The following is a 21,621-nucleotide window of genomic DNA, read 5'->3' on the forward strand; positions in this document are numbered from 1 at the left end:
AAGGTTTGGGACCAGTTGTAAGGTCGCATGATGAGGACGTCATGTGCTTAAAGGGGGAAGAATGTAATACCCCGAGAGCCCAGAGAGGTTAGTATATATCGAGGATAGTGTAAGAAAGGAAACAACACCAGCTGGATACCTTTTGGGCTGAATGTTGGCAAAGAACTCCCAAGTTAAGCGTGCTTGACCTGGGGTAATCCAGGGATGGGTGACCCCCCTGGGAAGTTTGTGTAGGCCCATTAGGGTAAGTTGTTCCGGTCCTTCCTATCGCTCGAACGGGATGTTACACTGGTACCCTCCATAATGTAATTTAAGAAATTAAACAACTATTTTGTTGGCCAGCTACACATAGACATAATCTTGGGTGCCACGTGTCATCTTCTAAATGCTGCCACATGTCATCTTCTAATGGGCTAGCATGCTGATTAAATGGACATAGGCTTGACTTCCACTTGTTGTCTTCCAATTGGTGGATGCATCAGTAAAGCCTTGTTTGGCTCGAATGTCTTCAATTAGCCCGTTGAGTGTCTCTCTCATTTTCTTTGCCTTTGCTCTTGTGATTGGACCTCCTTGTAGGCTTAAAGGATCTTTGGCATCTTTTACAGCTCCATTGATCTCATCAGGGGGGGGGGGCTAGAACTCACCCAGAAACACCATTTCACCAAAGAAGTGACACCATTTCACCAAAGAAGTGACTGTTGATGTTGATCGAACAATGAACGCAAATGCCAAACAGTACTGTCAGCGCACAATACAACAGTAATAGACTAACAGTGTAACACTTGGTCCAAAAGGTGAAATTGCTCACCCTGGGTGCTCCCACACCCAATTCGACAGGACGTGAGAGGAGGTTAATCATGGTAATCCAGCCGGACGCAGTGGCTAGACCCGAGCTCACCGCGCACAAGGAGCCCCCCTCACTTTGGAGAGAGGTATCCCACACTGCCGCTTGCGAAACTCGATCATCGGTCTTAGTCCAAAATTCATCACAGAAGATACTTTGTACCCCCCTTTTTGATCAGCTGGACTGCCCATGTGAGCGACTAACAGTGTAACACTAATACAATGGATACTGAAGCAAGCAGTGATGAAGCTTGAAGCAAGCGGAGAGGTGTAGGGAGGGAGATGAACAAGAACACAACAGTTGCTTAAAAGCCTGAAGCTGAAGGACTAATTCGACTGACAATGATAAGAAACAAGATGGGGAACTGGGAAGGAAGACCCAAACTTTAGGTTTAGATTATATATTGTATTTTAATTTTTTAATAAAATATTTATTATTAAAAAATAAAATATAAATATATAAATGATGACTTTTTGACTTTGAGAGCTTCTTACTCTTGAGGCCTTAGGTGGCCGCCTGCCTTGGCTTAACGGACAGGCGGACTCTGCCTAGGCCCAAATTGTTGGGATCGAGATAAAAACCCAAATTACTTGTCAAAATCTTGAATTTTTCATATACTCATTATCCATATTATCTGTATCCTTCTTGATTTAATCTCCTAACTCGTTGTACGAGTCCCACTAGACAGCATGTATTTTTTTTTTTTTTCTTTTACATTTGTAGACGGGAAGTGTTCCCTAATCTGTCTTGCATATCATTGGTGTACTATTCAACGCTGTACTGTACATGTATGCCAATGGATTACTAGTCACATATACACTTATGACCACACGTTTAAAAATATGATAGTAATATTTTTATAAGTGTAATTAAAATATAGTACTCATAAATGAATCTTTGTTATCTAATTAAATTTATTGTGATAACTTGCCTCAAATCTTTTGTGGGGCGTCGGAGACTGGCTCTCGGCTTTTTAGTGATTAGGCAGCAACGGTGGCTTTTTGTGGCGGTCTTCCAAATTTAATTATGTTGGGTTTAGGGTTTGTTAGGTTGTTTAAGTTTAACCTTCTTAATTTGGAGTTTAGTTTGTCGTTGCTGGCCTTTGATTTGGACTCTCTACGTCTCTCGGGGGCCAAGCTTTTGTTTGTCGTTAGCCCTTGTATGTTTGGATATTGGACCCAAGTTTTATTGCAGCTTGTTCTTAATTACATGGTCAAAGAACAGATTTAATTTGTGTATCAGCTTGAGACCTTGTATATATAATTGCATGAACTATATATTAACAAATATTCGAATTAATTTGGCTTCTACATTTGGAAATATACGGAGTATATATTTCACTGTGCCAGCGTTGACATAATTCACAACTGCTCTTCACTCACTAATTAATTAATTATTTAGTTAAACTGCCAGCCATAGCCGTACACATTTATGTTTGACCGGCTGTTATCTGTTAGGTTCGCAACTTCAATATTACTCAAACGTCTTCTATTACCTTGGAGTAGACATGGTGAGTTATCATTCATGTATTAATATTTAATTTCTCTTGTTCTGTATCTCCCCCCCCCCCCCCCCCCCCCCATCAAATAGATATTTAATTTCAAACCCATTCCATATAAACTGAAGTTACTAGATATCGTTTTGGAGGAGTTAAAATTTGGCAACCTTAAAAATAAGGACCAAGCTATTGGTAGGTTTTAGTTTATATTTTGATCTATATAATATTTTATAAATAATAAAAATACCTTTCGTATCTCATCATCTTGGGTGATGGGTATTTTAGTCATGTGTCTCATTGTCATATACGTCGCAGCCTCATCGCCTTGAGCGATGAGTATTTTAAACATTTTAACTATATTATATAGCCAGAGCCGGCCCAACCAATTTGGGGCTCTAGGCAAAAAAAAAAAATTTAGACTTTTTTAAAAGTATTATTTTTTTATAAAAAAATAAATAATACATATTTTTAAAAATAAAAACTCATCAATTTATTAAATTAAAAAAAATAAGTTAAAGTTCAATCCACTACAAAATTTGTTAATTTTTTATTCAATCAATTACATAATTGATGTCATTTTTTTTTATTTATTAATTTTTTTAAAAAAATTGCAAACATCACTTAATTTTACTAAATTTGTATTCAACATCAAATTCATACTATGCGTAAAAAAATATTATTAGTATACTTACATTAATTTAATTATTACAATTATTAATTATAAATTAGATGACAAGGAAAGAGAATGAGAAGTGAAAAGTGAGTTTAATGGGTGAATTAAGAATTGAGAATTGTGAATACACTATAAAATTAGATAGACAACAGTACAAAATTGGACAGAGAGTACGTGAAAGAAATATAAAATTAATATTTTGTATTTAATTTTTTAATAAAATATTTATTTTTTATACCTACTTGGCCTTACACTAGGGCCGGCACTGTATATAGCCCAGTGTGTAAACTACGATGTATTAATAATATTTTCTTAAAAATAAACTGTCAAATTTGAGTTCCTGATTGTTTGTAAGGGGGTAAAATTACCATTTTGCCCCATTTTACAAGGGTGTGATTCAAATTAGGTGATTTTACCATTATTTTTTGAGACATTGATATTTGTATTCTTTAACAGTTTAACAACATAAAAAATTTAAGATGTCCTTACATTATGATTGTTAAGAGATTTTATATATTTAGATCTCTTGAAACCAGTGTTCTGAAAATCGGGCTAGGCGTCGCCTAGCCACTAGGCGGCCGCTGGCTACCCCGAAATTGCCCTAGTCGGGCCTTCTAGGCGCCGGCCCAAGTAATTGGCCGGCTTGGGCGTGCAGGCGACGCCTAGTCAGCTAGCGTGTCTAAGGCTTTTTAGGGTTTTTTTTGCTAAATCATAAATCGAATTTGTTAGCGTCTTCCCCTCTTCATTCTCTTCTCACCTCAACACTGCTGCCTCAAGGCCGCCAAGCTTTATCGGCCCGCCAGTAGCTCATCGTCGTTGCTGTGTCCAGCTCCATCCTCGCCACCAAGCTTCATCGTCATCGCCTCTTATCTGTCGCGTCCTCCTCGTCCTCGTTGCCTCAGCGTTGTCGCCCCCGTTCTCGTCGTCGAGCTCCATCTCCGCCGCGACAAGTTCTATCTTCGTCGACTCGTAACCTCTCTCTCTTCCCCCCCTCTCTCTCTCTGTGGGTTGTGCGTTTGCTGCGTTTCTGGTTTCTTTTTTATGTTTTTTATTTTTTATTTTATTTCATTTTCTTTTCTATTTATATATAATTATTAGATTTATATTATTAATTATATATATTCTATAATATTTGCAAAAAATCTACTACTTGCTTATAGTATATTTATGTTTTTATTATTGATTTATGTTACATTATTAATGCTTTTCAACTTTGATTTAATTGAAAATAATATCAAATTACATCACAAAATTTAAAAAAAAAAAAAATAGTAGTTTTCTAGGCTCTGCCTAGGCGCTATGCCCCAACCTGGCGCCCGACTAGCGTCTAACGCTTTTTAGAACACTGCTTGAAATTATGAAAAAATATGGTATTTTGTCCTTTATTTAATTTGTGTTATTGTTCATCATTAAACTAATATTTTAAGTCATTTTTAATCTATAAGTTAATTGAGAGTAAACAAAAAACTTAACGGTGATACCTAAAATAAGCTTTAGTTAACACTTGTATTAAAAATGACATAACATATTAATTTAAGGATGAATAGTAGATATGAATTAGATGAGAGACAAAATACTAATTTTTTAATAGTTTGGGAAGCCTTGAATATGTAAAGACTTTAATTAAGGGGACGCCATCGTTCACAAGTTTTTAATTGCGTGTGATTTCAGGCATTTCATTGCCGTTAACTTTTGAAATAAAAATAATTTAAAATATTAGTTTAAGAATGAATAATAAACATAAATTAGATGATGAATGTATAAAGAGTTGAAATTTTACTTCATAAAACTATCGGTTGGATTTACCCCATAAACATTTTTAAGGATCTCAATCTACCCCCAGTGGGTAGATTAAGTATTTAAAAGAATTTATCACTAAAAATATAATAAATATTAAAAACAAAGACATGAATGAAAGTGTTTATCATTGGCTCTAATGCCCGGAAACTTTTTGGAAACGTTGTTTTAGAGTTTTTGAGACGTTTTTCATTTTAAAAACTGTAAAGACAGCCAGAAAATTTTTTGAGCTATTTTTATAATTTGTAAAATGTTTTGAGGGCATTTTACAATTACAAAAAACTTTTAGAAATGTATTTCAGGTAACTGAATAACCAACGACCATATATATAAATCAAAAATTTGTTAAGCTCTCAATTAGAAATTTATCGACGAATTATTCGTCGGAGAGCATCGAAGCTAAGAGATGTTGTGTCTGTGAGGAGACCAAGTTGAAGCTCAACATTTTTGACTACATTTCAACATTGCATCGTTGTAGGAATAGACAATGCTGACCCTGAATCTAGGTAGGCCCAAGTCTTTGGGGAGGTTGTAAACGAGGTGGATGAGGCCGGCGTCAACTATGACTATTTCTTGGACAATTTTGGAGAGACTTATGAAGTAAGGTGATTGAAAAATGATGGTAGAGTAGATATCGTTGGAGACGAGGTGATGTGACGACGAGAGTTTGTTTGTCAAGAATGGTGCTCAATGGGGATTGGAAAAGTTGTTATGATCAAGCCTTTCACACTGACTTGCTTATGTGGTTCTCTCATATATTTTTTTTAGGACTTTTCTCTTGATTTGGAAGTAGAGTTCAATGGGTTTTGTGAATTTATTTTTATGCAAATGTATTATGTTTGAACTATTTTTTTTATAATTTTTTATATTTATAATTTTTTAATTCATATTTTATCCTGCATTTTCATTTATTACTTTTTTAAAAAAATGTCATTTTTCATCATCACAAATGTATTATGTTTAAATTATTTTTTATATTAAAAATTATATTTACAAAAAAATCTTATACTTTTTTAATTTACACTTTACCTTTTATTTTTGTTTCTTATTTTTTTATTACCGTTTCGTATCTGTGGGGACCAGATTTACACTGTTCAACCTAAATCTGTGGGGACCAAAACCCAATTTAACTCAACATATCATTCATTATTCTATTCTATCCCTCAAATGGTCGTTTTGCCGTTTCGACTGGCAGTCGGGCACCTACCTGTCATCTGAACTTGGTGGTTGAGGCTGGGGGGCAAAAAACTCATTGAAACCTGAAAGCGATCAGTCCTCCTCTGCATCCCTCTGTCTCCCCTTACCTTCTCTTCAAACTTCAAACCTTCAACCCCAACCATGCTTTTTTCCTGGGGCTATCTTACTTTTTACATCCAATCCCCATTCAGGTGCCGCGTACAGAACCGCTCCTGTAATGGGACTCCCGAACATTTTCAAAGTTCTCGCAGCAAATAACAGCTGTAGTCCAGCTTCATCGAACCCAGCTGGCGAAAATCTTCTCCAGAAACGCAACGCCCAACGAAATGGATTTGAAAGTTCAGCGTTTTTCCTTTTTCGGCATTTTTTATCTGGAAGTAAGCTTCGCTTATCGTTCTTTTCGATTTAGATTGTGCGAATACTTTTCCGTTGTGTAATCTGGTTCTTTGAGTTCAATTCCGTGATGGTTTTTGTATCGTGTCTTCTAAATATTCAGAGAAAATTGATGGCGGGTCGCGGACAGAAGAAGAAGAGAAGGTTTATGCTTGGTTATATACCTTGGCTCAATCGGAAAAGGACATTGTGTTTGAGTATGTCCGATCCACTGAAAGGGGTTAGTGTAATTTAATTCCGTGTGGGTTCATTTCTATCGTTCGTACTTTAAATGGAAGCGAAAATGTTAAAGGACTAAAGTCAGTCAATTGTTTTCAGTGTCATACTGATCTACTCAAATTGAACTTCTGTGGTACGTTTTAAGGTCCAATTGTGTTCGATGAAATGTTCCTGGTTACAGAAAACAGAAAAGACATTTACAATCGTTGTTTCATGAGAGAGAATTTCAGGCTATAGCAGTATTCCTGTAGTAAAGCTGGTATACTAACAGTGTTGGATTAATATGAAGCTTCATATGATGACGTTTTGATTAAAGACTTAAGGGGGGTCGGATGGTCTTTTGGCAACCATCATTGGCTGCCTAAAACGCTGCCGTTTTGGGCCCATGATCTGGAGGGTCAAAACGGCAACCACCCCCTGCCGTTTCATCAAGCTCGCACGATCTCCTTGTCGCTTAGCTTGTTGCTATCCTGTCTGTTGATGCTACCTTTGCACGATCAAATCATCACCGTTGCTTTCCCTTATTTATCCTCTCCAGCGCCTCGAGATCGATAGCAGCACAAACTCTGATCTAAGTATACCTTTTGAATAATGCTATCGGTACATTTTTGTGTACACCTTGGGCTACACAAAGGTGTATCAATGACAAAAATGTCCCTTATGAGGCGCATAGAGGTGCGTGAGGCGAGGGGTATTTTAGTCATAATACCCCTTTGTGTAACCCAAGATGTACAAAAATGATGTACATCTAGCATGATTCATACCTTTTAGGGTTTGTTTCATTCTCTGCTACAATTTGCTCTCTGTATAGTTTCTTATCTATGTTTTCTCTCTAGGGTTATCGCCTCTAATATGTATTCATGTGGTTGTGAGGCATTGTTTAGAGAGTCGTTTGTTTGTACAGTAAGTGATTGAGAGTGAGATTTGAACATTGAGGCTGTATTCATTTCGTCCAATAGTGCAGTGAGCTCTCCTTGCCGGAGTTCAACGTGGACGTAACCCTTATTATCAGGTGAACCACGATAAAAATCATTTGTGTTTACTCTTGCATTATTTTCATTTCTGTCTCATGCAAGTTTTATTGATTGTTCTATGAGGCTTTGTTTTTTGGGTTATGTTTAGAGTTTTGGCCAAGTTTTGTCTCGACCCAACAAACAAATTTATGAGAATACTAGAAAGATTTATGTTGCTCATTTAGCAATGATGGATCTCATCTTATGAGCATTGCTCCTTATGGAAATAGTTAAATAAATCATATCTGAGCGGCCCTTGAATAGTTTTGCATTTCATTAGGTGGATACCAATTTGTCTTTGGCTTTTTGTTTTTGCAATATTTTATTTGATTTTGTTTGTAATAAGTGTTACATAGAAAAGGTGATAAAAAAAAGAAATAAATACACTAGTATATTCTCTGTGTATATTCATATGGTTGCAATACGTGGTTTATATATAGAAATTCATAAGAAGACAAGCCTAATCATGAGATTATAACCTAATTAGTTTAAACTTAAAAGCAAACTCAAAATTACAAACTAATTTCAACCTAATCCTAATCTCTTTAGATTCTATCATATCTCCTCTCAAACTCAAGTTGATACTGGAGAAGATAACTTGAGTTTGCTAATGAGATCATGGAAACAACCAAGTAGATAAGCTTTGTGAAGAGATTAGCAAGTTGATCGTCTAAATGGTAGAAGGCGAAGAGTTCCTCAAATAAGATCTTGGCGAACAAAGTGACAGCCAGTTTAAATATGTTTGGTACGTTGTGCATTCATGAAATACATCATTACAGACAATTTTTAATAGCACTTTGGTTGTTACAATAGATGGGAGTGCCAACAGAATGAAAGACACTCATATCTTCCAAGAGCCATTGAAGCTAAAAATAAGTTCAGATTTAGTATCAGTAATAGCACGGTATTTAGCACATAACTCAAGGGTAGCTCATCAGAAAATGTAGTCATAAAATATTATTTTCTTTTACCTAACAAAGGATGTGAAGTACTGCAACATAATCCGTAAAATGTGGTATAAACATAAATTGGCTGACAATATGAGCTGCACAAGTAATGTTTGGGAGGGTAAAGTAAGATACACTAAGCTACCAACTAATTGATGATACAATATGGGATCATCAAGCAATGTCCTATCCCAAGATGTTAAATGAGTGGTTGTGCTCAAGTAGTGTAGATATCATTTTAGTATTAGTAAGATTCGCATGAGACAAGAGATCAGATGCATACTTTGCTTGAGCTAGATGATGGTCAGAAGAGTGACAGTAACCTCAAATCCCAAGAAATATTGAAGAGGAACAAGATCTTTCATTCTGAAATGTTGATCAAGCTGTTGTTTAAGATCAAATATGCTATAGAATCATCACTAGTAATAATCAATTATCAACATAAAGTAACAGAAGATCAATACTGAAACTATATTGATGAATAAAAGGGCAAAGCCATGGGGGCTAAAAGTGCTAACTATAGGGCCTAATTTCTCAAACCAAGCTCAAAGAGCATGCTTAAGACCATAAAGAACTCGATGAAGCCAAAAAATTTGGTTGGAGTTGGAACCATAACTTGGAAGGGGCCGTGTTTAGACTTATTCACGAACATTTTCATTAAGAAAAAAAACATTTTTAATGTTCATTTTAAAAAGAGACCATTGACAAGCAGCCACCATGGCCATTAAACTTTGAATTGTGTAGTTATGTGGGCAATAGGAGCTAAGATCTCCTAGCAGCCAATGCCATATTCTTGAGTAAATCCTTAGACAACGAGAAAGATTTTGTAGCGTTTATGGAATCATAAGAGTGGATTTTGATTTTGTAAACCCATTTGCATCCTATGGCAAATTTTTATTGAGGAAGGTCAAGAATATCCTAAGTAGTGTTTTCTCTAAAACCTGCAACTCTTTATCATTGCTTGCTGCCAAAGGGGGTTAGAATTAGCCTCACAATAATAGGGAGTTTCATGAAAGGTAGTAGAACAATGGAAATCATGAAGCTAAGTAGGAGGAATACTCACCTAATCCGAATGACAAAATGGAAAAGTGAGAGAAGAGGAGGTGGATGGAGGAGTAGAAGACTCTATGGGAGAGTTTGTAGGGCCATCAGTCGGAACCAACTCTGGGAGTACAATAGGAAGCTCATTCAAGGGACTGTATCTGTGTCAAAGGGAAATAACTCAGTATATGAATTATTAGCAAAAACTAGAGAACCAACAGATGTGTTAAGGTGAAACTTGGATAGGGCAGAGAACATAGTATGTTCCCTTTAGACTCTGTGTCTGGAGACATGAAGTTATTTGGAATTGGAACCCAACATTGATAACATTGATACCCTTTATGTTTTAGAGATTTGAATTGGTTTGAGAAAAAATACAGATAAAGTGTATGTGTAAATCCCCGCGCCTTCATGATGACAGTGGTGCCTTGTGTGTGGTAATCAACAAAGAACAGCACTTCCAGAAACCATACAATCGACAGAAGGGGGATAGCTGTCTATAATGAATATGATAGTTAGTAGCTGGAAGTAGAAATGTTGACAGATTTTTTGTTAATTGTTGAAAGATATGATGTAAATAGTCGGCAGTTCTTCCAAAATGGTTGATGGTTTTAGTAGAATTCAAAAAGTTGTTGATTAGGGATGATGTCACACACATTTTCCTATTTGGATACGTGGCAAATTGTTAGACGACATTGAAAGATACTATGTATAGATGTACCTAAGGATCCATGTGGGTTTATGCCTTATGTAGGAGGCATGGAGGGCTTTAAGTAATGCCTGTGATTGCCTAGAGAGAGCAATACATGGGTCTAAACACCATGTAAGATACATTGGTAGAGCTGTATGAATGGGGGATAGTGGCATAACATGAAGGTGCATGTGGTTATGCTTACATATGGGATAACCGTTAAAGAAATTTGTAGAAGGGATTTGCTTACACAAGGTAAATGTGTTAAGTGGCACTTGTATGTATATTTTCCATGGTCGGCCGACATGTTATATACATGTATATGTCTATATCAGAGTCTCCATCATCTAGAGGCTGTAAACAAGGAAGTATGATGTCAAGCCTCGAATTTGAGGCTCGAGCTGTTATGGAATTATAGAGGGTTTGAGAGAGAAGATAGAAAAGGGAGGGAGAATTTGAAAGGAGGAGGGAGAAATCAGAGAGAGAGAGAAAAGAGAAATTGGAGGGAAAGAATCTGTATCACATTCAACATGTTCCCTATCCTCTTACAATTAGCCTTTTATAGGCTTTTCCTTGTAGTTGTAGTGTCTTAACCAAAAGGGTACAAGTGGCTAAAGTAGAGTAATTGCTTAGTACAACTAGCTTATTCAAGTGGCAACTAAATTATAAGTATACCCTTAGTATACCCCTAGGGTTGTGACAATCCTCTCCTCTTGAAAGCTTTCTTGTCCCCTAAGAAATGATAGTAGTTGCGTTGCCTGCAAGAACTGTTTCAGCAAATCTAGTAAGTATTTCCATGTGGTGTGGTCTGGGTACAGGTATGCCCACTTCACAAGGACTTGAGTGAGGGGTAGTGTGTCTTGGTAGATCACTCTCCTATCCGCAATTGCTTGAGGTTCGACCTCCACTTCTATCTCTTCATCTACTGGTGGAAGTTTTGGACTAGTGGCTGCATCTGACTCTGTTGATTTCTTCAGCAATGACACATAAAAACACTGGGTAAGTTTGCACCCCTGCTGGTAGCTGTAGTTTGTAAGCTACCTTACCCATTTTGGCTATTATAGGGATGTCACGACTTTGCGGATGTGATTGTAATTGGGGGGAATCCACGGTGTATAAGCTGTTAGAGATAACTATAGAAGTTTAGAGGTTAGGCGGGAATACTTAACTCTTTTATAAATAGTTAGTAGGGTTGTTAGAGTAGTTAGTTGGTTGTATTTTCTGTTATTTCCTTCAATTGTAAGCCTATAAAGAGGTTGACATAGTTAGAGGAAGGCATGATTTGCATAACAATTGAATTCCATTTCCCTCTCTCAATTCTCCTAGCTTTCCCTCGGTTTTCTCTCTTCTCCCACAATTCTTTCTATTTCGTTCTCTCTTTCCCTTCCTTTCTGCTCTTTCTTCCTCTAATTCTTACCAATTTACTTCCTAAACCCTAGCCGAACCCTAGGGTCGTATCATTTGGTATCAGAGCCACCATTCCTCAGCAGCTTTCTTTGTTGATTAATCTCTGACGGATCGACATCTGTTGTCCCACGGAGGTTGATTCTTGAAATTGGATACTATGGAATTCGGTAACAGCGATTTCCGACGATGCAAGCTTGAAGTGGACGATGATTGGGTGGCGAATCCACTGTGGATCTTGATTGGCGTTGATTGTGAGTAGATAGCAACCGGTTGCAAGTCGGAGTTGAACTCAGATTTGGATGGCGAAGCTAAGCAAAGCAGTTGCAGCTTGGAATTAAAGACGATACGGGTTGGGAGAGTTCCAACAGTGATCAACGATTTTCGATTGGTTTCTGGCAGCCACATAAACCAATCGTATTGATGTGGTCACCAATCAAGACCAGGCCCAAGGCCGACCCGACCAAATTGGAACAGTATCATCGGAATAGTAGCGCCAGAATAATATTTTAATACTTCATATGTTTTATGATTTTACTTCATGTTTCTACTTGATTTAGGATTCTATTTTATGTTTGATTAGAATTTATTTCTATTAGGATTTTAGTTGGATTTTGTTTACAAATATTAGATGGATTTGGATTAGCTAAATACTATAAATATACCTTGAATCTTGAGTTTGTAATCAAGTTTTTCTCAATCAAATTTCAACAACCTATTTGGGTTTTCTTAGCAAAATAGTCTTGTTTTTGCGTCTTCTTGAAAGCCAAGCTTCGACCATTGAAGTTTGCTCTTTCAAGGATTTATTTTGGTGTGTTTTTTCACACACGCGCTACACGCTGCGTTAGGTAGTATCAGAACGGTTCATCAACCAATCAGATGGCCAATCTTGAGGTTACGGTAGCAACCAACCTCGTGATAGTGATCAGGGGTTGTCCGCAGTTTGGAGAGCAATTGAAGAACAACGAGAAGTAACTCGTACTATCCAACAACGATTGAAGCAAATCAACAACCAATTGGACGCCTTACTATGAGTTGATGATGACAGGAACCTGAATAATGGGGTGAATCAAGCCGGAGTGGGAAGACCACCCATTAATCATGTCCTTGTTAATCCTAGAAGACCAGTGATTGAAGATAGTGATGAAGAGGATGATCTTGATCGTGCAATAGCTAACCTTGGTGGTAAAGGGGTTAGGAAGAATGCGCAACAACACAACCATTGGGAAAAGAATGAGTATAAACGAAAGAATGGCTTTTCGATGAGTTTGGAGCTTGATCTTGAACATTATGTTATCCCAACAATCTCAACGTTTGCAAACTCAGGTATGATTTATTCTGCTAACATGATAAAAACTCCAAGGTTATTGACTCATACTAGGGTATTTTCCAGTCTTGAGGGCTCAGGCATTGCTTCACAATCCAATGATGGTAGTGTTTCTTTTGATCAGCTTGCGACTGTTAAGGAGATGGAGGCCATGGTAGTAGATCCTTCTATAGTTTATTCAGGTTCTGGCATGGTTGAATCGAAGGCAATAGGAACATATTCACCTTTGCGATTGCAAAAGCAAGATGGTCACAGGGATCTCTTTGTGGACAGGGGTGTTGGATCTCCCAGGCTAGTTAACTCGGGTAGTGCAACTGCTTTTGGTATTAATCTGAAATTAGATTCTGAAACTAAGAATGTTGTAGCAGTTGCTACTATAGTTGATCAAGTGTTTAGACCAAAGGAGGATTCAAACATCAATATTTTAAGTGATGGAGAGATTACTAGAAGTCATGGAATAAGCCTCTATTCGAAACAATTGCAAAAGAATGCTTCTCCAGGCAAGAAAAATCTACGAATGAATTCAAAAGCTATTGAGGAGTCAAAATCAAGAAAACTTATGAGAGAAGAAATACTTGTGATAAGGTTTACTAGATTAGAGAAGTGCTCAAGATGGAATGTTCAATGTCCTCAACAACAACAACAACATATCCAGCCTTTATCCCACTATGTGAGGTCGGCTCAATGTCCTCAATCTAACAATAATAATATAGTTGAGGCAGATGGCAACAAACATAGCGATGGTTGGACCCATGCCAATGAAGATAGGGCTAAGAGAGGGAGGAATGTCTTTACTCATGTTCCCTTAGCAGAAAAGTTCAAGTGGTTCAGGAAGATGCAAAGCAAAAGTTTCACAAATAAAAAGTACAAGGCGACAACTGACAAGTATAGGAAGTAGAAGGAATTTGAGGTTGGAGATGAAGTCATGATATTCTTGAAGAAGGAACGGATTCCAGCAGGAAAGCAGAACAAACTCAAGCTAAAGAAGAATGGTCCTTATAAGATTATAAAGAAGATCAATGATAATGCTTATGTTGTGGATTTGCCTAATCATATGGGTATTTCCAAACATTCAATGTGGCTAATCTCTCTTTGTACTTGCCGAACGTGGATTTGTCCTACCTAGATCCAAATTCGAGGTCGAATTTTTTGTCAAGTGGAGGTGAATGATGCGGTCATCAATTAAGACCCGACCCAAGGCCAACCTGACCAAATCGGAACAGTATCATCGGAATAGTAGCGCCAAAACAATATTTTAATACTTCGTATGTTTTAGGATTCTACTTCATGTTTCTACTTGATTTAGGATTCTATTTCATGTTTGATTATGATTTATTTCTATTAGAATTCTAGTTAGATTTTGTTTACAAATATTAGATGGATTTGGATTAGCCAAATACTATAAATATATCTTGGATCTAGAGTTTGTAATCAAGTTTTTCTCAATCAAATTTCAACAACCTATTTGGGTTTTCTTAGCAAAACAGTCTTGTTTTTGCGTCTTCTTGAAAGCCAAGCTTCGGCCATTGAAGTTTGCTTTTTCAAGAGTTTATTTTGGTGTATTTTTTCACACTACACGCTGCGTCACGTATCCTTAGAAAGACTACAGTAGAGCAGAATCGTGACAATTTAGCTACAATAGATCCGATGGCCCTCGATAGATCAGTGAGGGTTGGAATTGCAGGCAACGCAAGGCGAGCGACTCTCAGAACCGGTCTTGGTAGGCGCGATCGGAAACGGTTCAAAAGTGAATTCTGCAAGCGACGATTCTCAAATGCCTCGATTTCGATTATGATTCTCAACTCATATTTGGAAGTTGAGCGAGAGGTGAGTTCTAGGCAAATTCTGACTTGATTCAGGCAGATTTTATAGGTTGCAGTAGAATCGACCAACATAGAAGGCGGAATAGGTCTGGGCGAGCGTGGAACTAAGATTCCAAGAGTAAGGAAGGCCATCGATTACGGATCAGTTGCCAGAAGCGAAACAAGGCTAGGCAATTCAGGCAATCTAGAAGTTGAAGACGAAGCAAGTGGTAGCCTCGTGGCTTGAAACTCGATTATGGAAATGGATAGCAGCGATTCGATTGTGATCTCGACAGCTCTTTGCGGTGAGACTTGGAATTGTTGAAGGTGCAATCAATTAGTTGCATCTCGGTTGCTGCTTGGGAGCTAAGCGAATCAGGATAGGGCTGATCGAGGTAGATTTGTGAGGTTTTAGTGATGGAATTCTGGTGAAGTTGGAAGCTGTGAGTAGGCGAACTTGAAAGCCGAACAAATTCAATCTTTGGTTGCAGAATTGAAGTTAAGGTGAGAAGGAAGCTGCAATCGGAAGTGTTGAGAAGGGAATTGATAATTTTCAAAAGCAGTTTGTAGTCTTTGGAAGCTGTTACAGGGGCGGGCAATTGTCGATCGATAGCAATCCTAATCAGAATTAGCGATTAGGCCAAGGAGAAGCTCCGGCTATTCATTACACACGAATCAGGGTGAAACATATCGAATCAAGGATGGGGTCGTGGGAATTTAGGATGATGCAAAGGCGTACGACGATGGTCCACAGTCGGGAGGATAGTGCGATAAACAAAGAAAATATGCATTGGGATCTAGTCGCCTCTCAAGAAAAAGTGCAGAGAGACTTGGAGAGGCATCAAAAGATGATAGAGCAACTTGGCCAGTGAATCCATAGCATGTTCAGTATGTTGTCTTCGACACCTCAAGTTCGGTTATCACTAGATTTACCTCCCTGAGCAGTAGCTGATCCAATTCTGCCCAACCATGGCACCCTCCCTATGACCTGTGGCTTGCGAGAGACAGAGGAACCACTGACCTTGGAACTGGGAATTCAGGTAAGAGGTTCATCTTCCCTTGCTCCCAATCATATCCCAATGCCTACTGATTTTGCTAAAGACTTGTGTGACTGATTTGGGGAGAAGAACATGATTGATGTGATTGAGAAGTTGAACAAATTAAAGCAGGAGGGATCGGTGACAAAATATTAGGTTAGATTTGAGGAGCTAAGGTCCCTAGTGTGGAGCTTTCAGCCAGCCTTGATAGAATATTATTTTGTATCAAGATTCATTAATGGTCTTGATGATGCGTTAAGGCTTAGTGTGAAAATGTTCTGCCTTACTACGGTAGAACAAGCGGCGAAGAAAGCGAGGCTGCAAGAATTGGCACTAGAAGCCATTTGCAGAAAGTATGGACTGCCACCAGAAAGTTATCGTAAGAGCAGCTCGCAAGTTTGTAAAGGTCCATATGTAGCTAAAGTAGCTTTAATAGAACAATCTGGACTGGAACAGCTTTACAACAGCTCTACTGAAGTTGATATTGAAGCTGTTGAGGGGGAACATGCAATCGATGAGGACTTAGATCAAAGGCTAAAACTGGAGGCTGAAGGCAAGAATGGTTCTGAGGAAGCAGATTCTAAGAGAATGGCTTCCTTGCCTTTGGTTTTGGAAAAGACAAAGGGGTTGCAGGTTAAGATAATTCCAGTCGAAGAAAATTCCCTTACTGTTGTGAATAATTTTGACATCCGACACTATGATAGTTTTGCTGACATGTTACTTGGTGTAGACAAGATTTAGAAGGTGAAGGAAGAGAAAGGTGCTGCCATCTGGTTCGGGAGATTTGACATTGGAGAAGGGAGCCTGGACATGGTAATCCTTGGAGTCTACACTTCATTTGTGCAGGAAAAACAAAAGCAACATAATGTAAGGGAAGATGGGACAAAGCTTAGAAGTAGAAGGAACACAAGGAAAAAAAGGAGAAGAATTAATCAGATTGTTAAGGCTAGAATTGGATGAAGAATTGGGTCAATAGTTGTTAATTCTTGGGGACAAGAATTGTTTGAAGGGGTGGGGATTGTCACGACCTTGGGGATATGATTGTAATTGGGGGGAATCCACGGTGTATAAGCTGTTAGAGATAACTATAAAAGTTTAAAGGTTAGGTGGGAATAACTAACTCTTGTATAAACAATTGGTAGGGCTATTAGAGTAGTTAGTTGGTTGTATTTTCTATTATTTGCTTCAATTGTAAGCCTATAAAGAGGCTGGCATAGTTAGAGGAAGGCATGATTTGAATAACAATTGAATTTCGTTTCCCTCTCTCAATTCTCCTGGCTTTTCCTTGGTTTTCTCTCCTCCCACAATTCTTTCTATTTTGTTCTCTCTTTCCCTCCCTTTCTACTCTTTCTTCCTCTAATTCTTACCAATTTACTTCCTAAACCCTAGCCAAACCCTAGGGTCGTATCAAGGGAATGGCCCAAAGTATTTAGGGCTCAGCTTGGAGATAGAGGCGGTGGAAAAGGAATGCTGGAGGAACCTCTTCACCTTCAAAAACACCATGTCTCCCGTATTAAAAGTCCTGTCACTCCTCCTCCAGTCAACAATTGTTTCATTCGGTTTTGGGCTATAGATAGTTTTTTCTTGAGCAGTTTTAGGACCTCTTACTGATGTTGAAAGTATTGCTCAACGGCTACCACTGAATTTGGGGAATCTATCATAGTTGGTAACAGGGGGGCCTTATATCCAAACAGTGCCTCAAATGGGGCTCTCTTAATAGCACTGTGGTAGCTGGAGTTGTACCACCATTTTGCTAAAGATAGCCATCTGTTCTAGCTCTTTGGTTTGGCAAAGCACATACATCTCAAGTAGGCTTTTAGGCATTGGTTCACCCTTTCTGTTTGCCCATCGGTTTTGGGATGGTATGTGGTGGACATGTGAAGCTCGACCCCCTAGACTTTTAAACAACTCCTGCCTAGTGAAAACTTTATCCCTGTCTAAGACAATAGATTTTGGAACTCCATGGATTTTGGCCACTGAATCTGAGAATAGTCGAGCCATTTCCTGTGTTGTGTAGGGGTGGGTTAAGCTTAGGAAGTGGGCAAACTTGGTTAGTCTGTCCACCACAACTAGAATCACATCTCTTCCTTCCGATTTCGATAGTCCTTCCGCAAAGTCCATTGAAATACCCTCCCAAGCTTGTTCAGGGATGGCAAGTGGCTGTAGCAATCCTGGGTGTTCCACTTGTTCATGCTTACAACATCGGCAGGTAGTGCAGGTTAGCACAAAATTAACCACATTTCTCTTCAGGCCATGCCAAAAGAACAATTGACTTACCTTGTAATAGGTTACCCTTATCCCTGAATGGCCTCCCAACGGTGAGCTATGGAGTGTCTACAAAATTCTATTCTTCAATATCCTGTTATCCCTCACTACCAGCCTCCCTTTGAACTTGATTAACCCATTGGAGAGTGTGTAACTTGGGTTTCCAGCTGGCTGGATGGCTAGTTGAGTTAAAAGATCCTTCAGCCAATCAGTCTTTTCATAACTTTCAGATATGTCTTTCACCCAATCTTGTACTATGGTAGTAATAGCCTGGCAAGATCCCTTTTCTTCTTTCCTTGAGAGAGCATCAGTTACCACGTTTTCTTTCCCCTTTTTGTATTGAATTGTATGGTCTAGGCCCAACAACTTCGATACTCTTTTTCTTTGCAATTGGGTGTGCAGCCTCTATTGTAATAAAAATCTGAGGCTTTCATGGTCGATTTTGATAATGAATTGGCTCCCCTCTAGGTAATGCCTCCACTTATCTATTGCCACCAACATTGCAAGTAACTCCTTGTCATATACACTCAGCCCCAAGTGTTTTGGGGCAAGAGCTTAGCTAGTATAAGCCAAAGGCTTCCCTTCTTGTATCAACACAGCCCCCACTCCACTATCACATGCATCCATTTCCACCACAAAGGGTTTAGAAAAGTCTGGTATGTTACAACCCTCGGGTAGAATTTGCCCTCAAAAGCTAACTGTTAAGTGAGGGGTGCCCCAAGAGGTTATAAACCCCACACTAGGAGCCTGAACTTCCAATGTGAGATAAGTTCTTGTCATGACCCTTGGGGTATTTTGGGGTTAAAGCTATAATTGGTTACATTGTTGGTTAGGAAATGCTATTAGTTCTGTTGTAGTGCACATGGTGTTGTTCCTAGACTCTACTTCTAGTTGAACAGCCTATAAATAGGCCATATTATGTAGAGAAAGGTATGTAGAAAGAATGTAATGAATTCATATTTTCCCTCCCTATTTTATCTCTCTAGTTCTTTCCTTGCTCTCTCTCATTTCTCTTGATTTTTGCACTATATCTCCCTCCAATTTCTTCTCCGTTCCTCTCCCGAATTCTTCCCATTTCCTTCCTAGACCCTAGTTAAACCCTAGGGTCGTGACATTTGGTATCAGAGTCGTCGTTCCTCGGTTGTGATTTCAATCAATCTAGACGTGAAGACAAGGCAGAGGCGATTACGGAAACCAGTAGTTCAGGCGAGTTCAAGCAGCGATTTTGTCCGCATTTTAGATCTAAGTAGGAAGGAAACAAGGATTGATCGAAACCGAGATCCATTGGTGAATTCCGATCGACTATTGGCTGTAATTCTAGTTCGGGATTTGAAGGCGAAGAAGGCCGATCAATCCTTAGCCGTGAATTTCCAGCGATACAGTCGAACTCTCGAGGAGCTTCAACGGAGATCGGCTAACATTTCCTATCCGATTCTGAAGGAACCAAGGGTCGATTGTAACCAAGCGAGCAAGCAACTATCGGTCGATCTTGGAAGGCGAAGCAAGAGGAGAACGTTCGGCTGCGAATTTCGATAAGTCTTGCTCAAGGTGGAAGGGCGAATTGTGGCCAGGTGATCTCTGACTTGATTCAGTTGAGAGCTGTAATCTGGAAGCTGAGTGCTGCGATTTTGAGCCAAGGCAGAGATAACGAATTCTGGTGGTTACGGAGCTTTGGTCGGTGATTGGGTGGCGATAGTGACTCCAAGAAGATTGCAGCAAAGTTAGTGGTTCTCTAGGCCTTGGACGGTGATCGGGTGAGAGAAGAAGGCACCGAATCCAATGAGAAGGAAGTTGACTCGAAGGTAGAAGAGATGAACCAAAATTGAGCGGGCTAGGCACTCCAACCCAGCGACCAATTGCAAGGCAGAATTGAACACGGATTGGAAGGCGTAGTTGAGTGAAGCAAGTTCGGATTTGAAAAGCGAAGCCGAGCAAAGCAACTTCGACCCAGGAGTGAAGACAACGCAGGCCGAAAGAATTCCAACGGGATATCGAGTGGAATTAGGAGGCAAATCAAGAGTAGCAAATTCTGGGAATTCTAGAGACAGTGGCTGATTCAAGAATTCAGGGGAATCCTAAGCAGCGGTCGGTGAATGGGTGAGACGGAGGTGATCCTTGAATCACTTTGATTTCGGCAAACTTGCTGCCTGTGGTTAAGGCTCGGAATTGGATGGAGAATACAAGAAATGGTTGCAGCAAGTAGCACGAGAGGTGCTATTCAAGTTGATTCCTCAAAGGACTGCAACGGAGCAACTCCGTGACTTCCGGCCTCTCTTGTCCCAATCGTAAGAGGTTCCTAATTGAAGGCGAGGGCTGGGTCTATCACCAAGCAATTCATTTCGATCGGAAATTAGAGGCAGGTGGCTAGCTGGTGTGGTGAGTTTTGGCAGCAAGCAAGGCCAAGCTATTCAGGCGATAGGACTTAGATTTGAGGTGTTGTGATTCAGATCTAGGTGTGCTGTGGTGGCTGCCACTTCGGTGAGGTGAATTTGATTGGACAACCTGGTAATTGGCCATGGCAGAGGGGATGGGAATGAAACGATTGGAAACCAAGACAGACAATCTAGTAATTGGTGTCAAGCAGCTCCAAGTGGAGGCAAGTTGCTATCGATCGGAGTGTGCGGCCCATTTGGATCGAGCCTTTAGTGGACTCCGGGAGGAAATTGCTGGATTAAGCCAGCAAATCAGCCAGTTGTTGCATGTCGCCTTGAGCAGGTTAGTTCAACAACCTAATGCCAGTCTTCCGATAAATTTCACTCCCAAGGCTTCATCGGCGCTAATTCTAACGACGCCAAGATCTCGGCAAGGGCCTAATGATGCTATGGAAGCAGGGGAGAGGTTGGAGGCAGAGGAGGGAGATGTGGTCAGAAGAGTTGGAGGAAGCCCTTCCACATCCCCAGCACCGTAGATGGCGATTCTTGCGTTTGAAAGAGATAGACCTAAATGGTGGATTAGGAGGTGCGAGAGGGTGTTCTACCAATACTGAGTAGTTGAAAGGGAGAAAGTGCACATGGCTGCAGTTTATTTAGATGGCGTTACAGATGCTTGGTTTAAGAATTGGAGCTACGGTAGGGTGGAATTGAGTTGGCCATAGTTTGTGATCGACTTGTGTAACCGGTTTGGAGAAAGGACCAAAACCTATGTTATTAATGGAGCTTCTAAGACTGCTAATTAGGTAGTGCAAGAAGCTGATAAAGTAGCAGTGGAAAAGGAAGATGATGTACATTCAACTGAGGCGGAGTATGAGATTAACAAGGTCATAACAATGGGAATGGTAGCTACAAAGAATGAGGAAAAACCTGAACTGAATAAGGCAATTTTGAACGACAAGAAAGAAAAGGAAGTTGTGGAAGAAGAGACTGAGGTTCTACAGGAGGAAATACTTGCTGAAAGTGTGCCTAGGGTATACTTCAGCAATCAACAAGTAGGAGGTTGGGGCAAACCTCTTGTTGATGAATATGGTAGTCCGCTCG

The 21,621-nt window shown here is 39.4% G+C and overlaps 1 protein-coding gene across 6 annotated transcripts in view; it reads left to right on the forward strand.

The window, feature by feature from the left end:
• The first annotated feature begins 5,999 nt into the window (after positions 1-5,999).
• The window catches only part of LOC127803019 (uncharacterized), a 72,333-nt gene continuing 56,711 nt past the window's right edge, over positions 6,000-21,621 (forward strand). For 2 of the 6 annotated variants that reach the window (XM_052339008.1, XM_052339009.1), the window contains exons 1-2: positions 6,000-6,386; positions 6,506-6,622. In XM_052339008.1, the coding sequence (XP_052194968.1) occupies positions 6,227-6,386; positions 6,506-6,622 (277 nt within the window). In that variant the 5' untranslated portion in view covers positions 6,000-6,226. Of the gene's footprint in view, positions 6,387-6,505; positions 6,623-7,580; positions 7,634-21,621 lie in introns of those variants that run through there. The other 4 variants (XM_052339005.1, XM_052339004.1, XM_052339006.1 and 1 more) reach the window with 4 other exon arrangements.

The sequence above is a fragment of the Diospyros lotus genome, chromosome 6, assembly GCF_014633365.1.
Source record: "Diospyros lotus cultivar Yz01 chromosome 6, ASM1463336v1, whole genome shotgun sequence".
NCBI classification, from domain to species: domain Eukaryota; kingdom Viridiplantae; phylum Streptophyta; class Magnoliopsida; order Ericales; family Ebenaceae; genus Diospyros; species Diospyros lotus.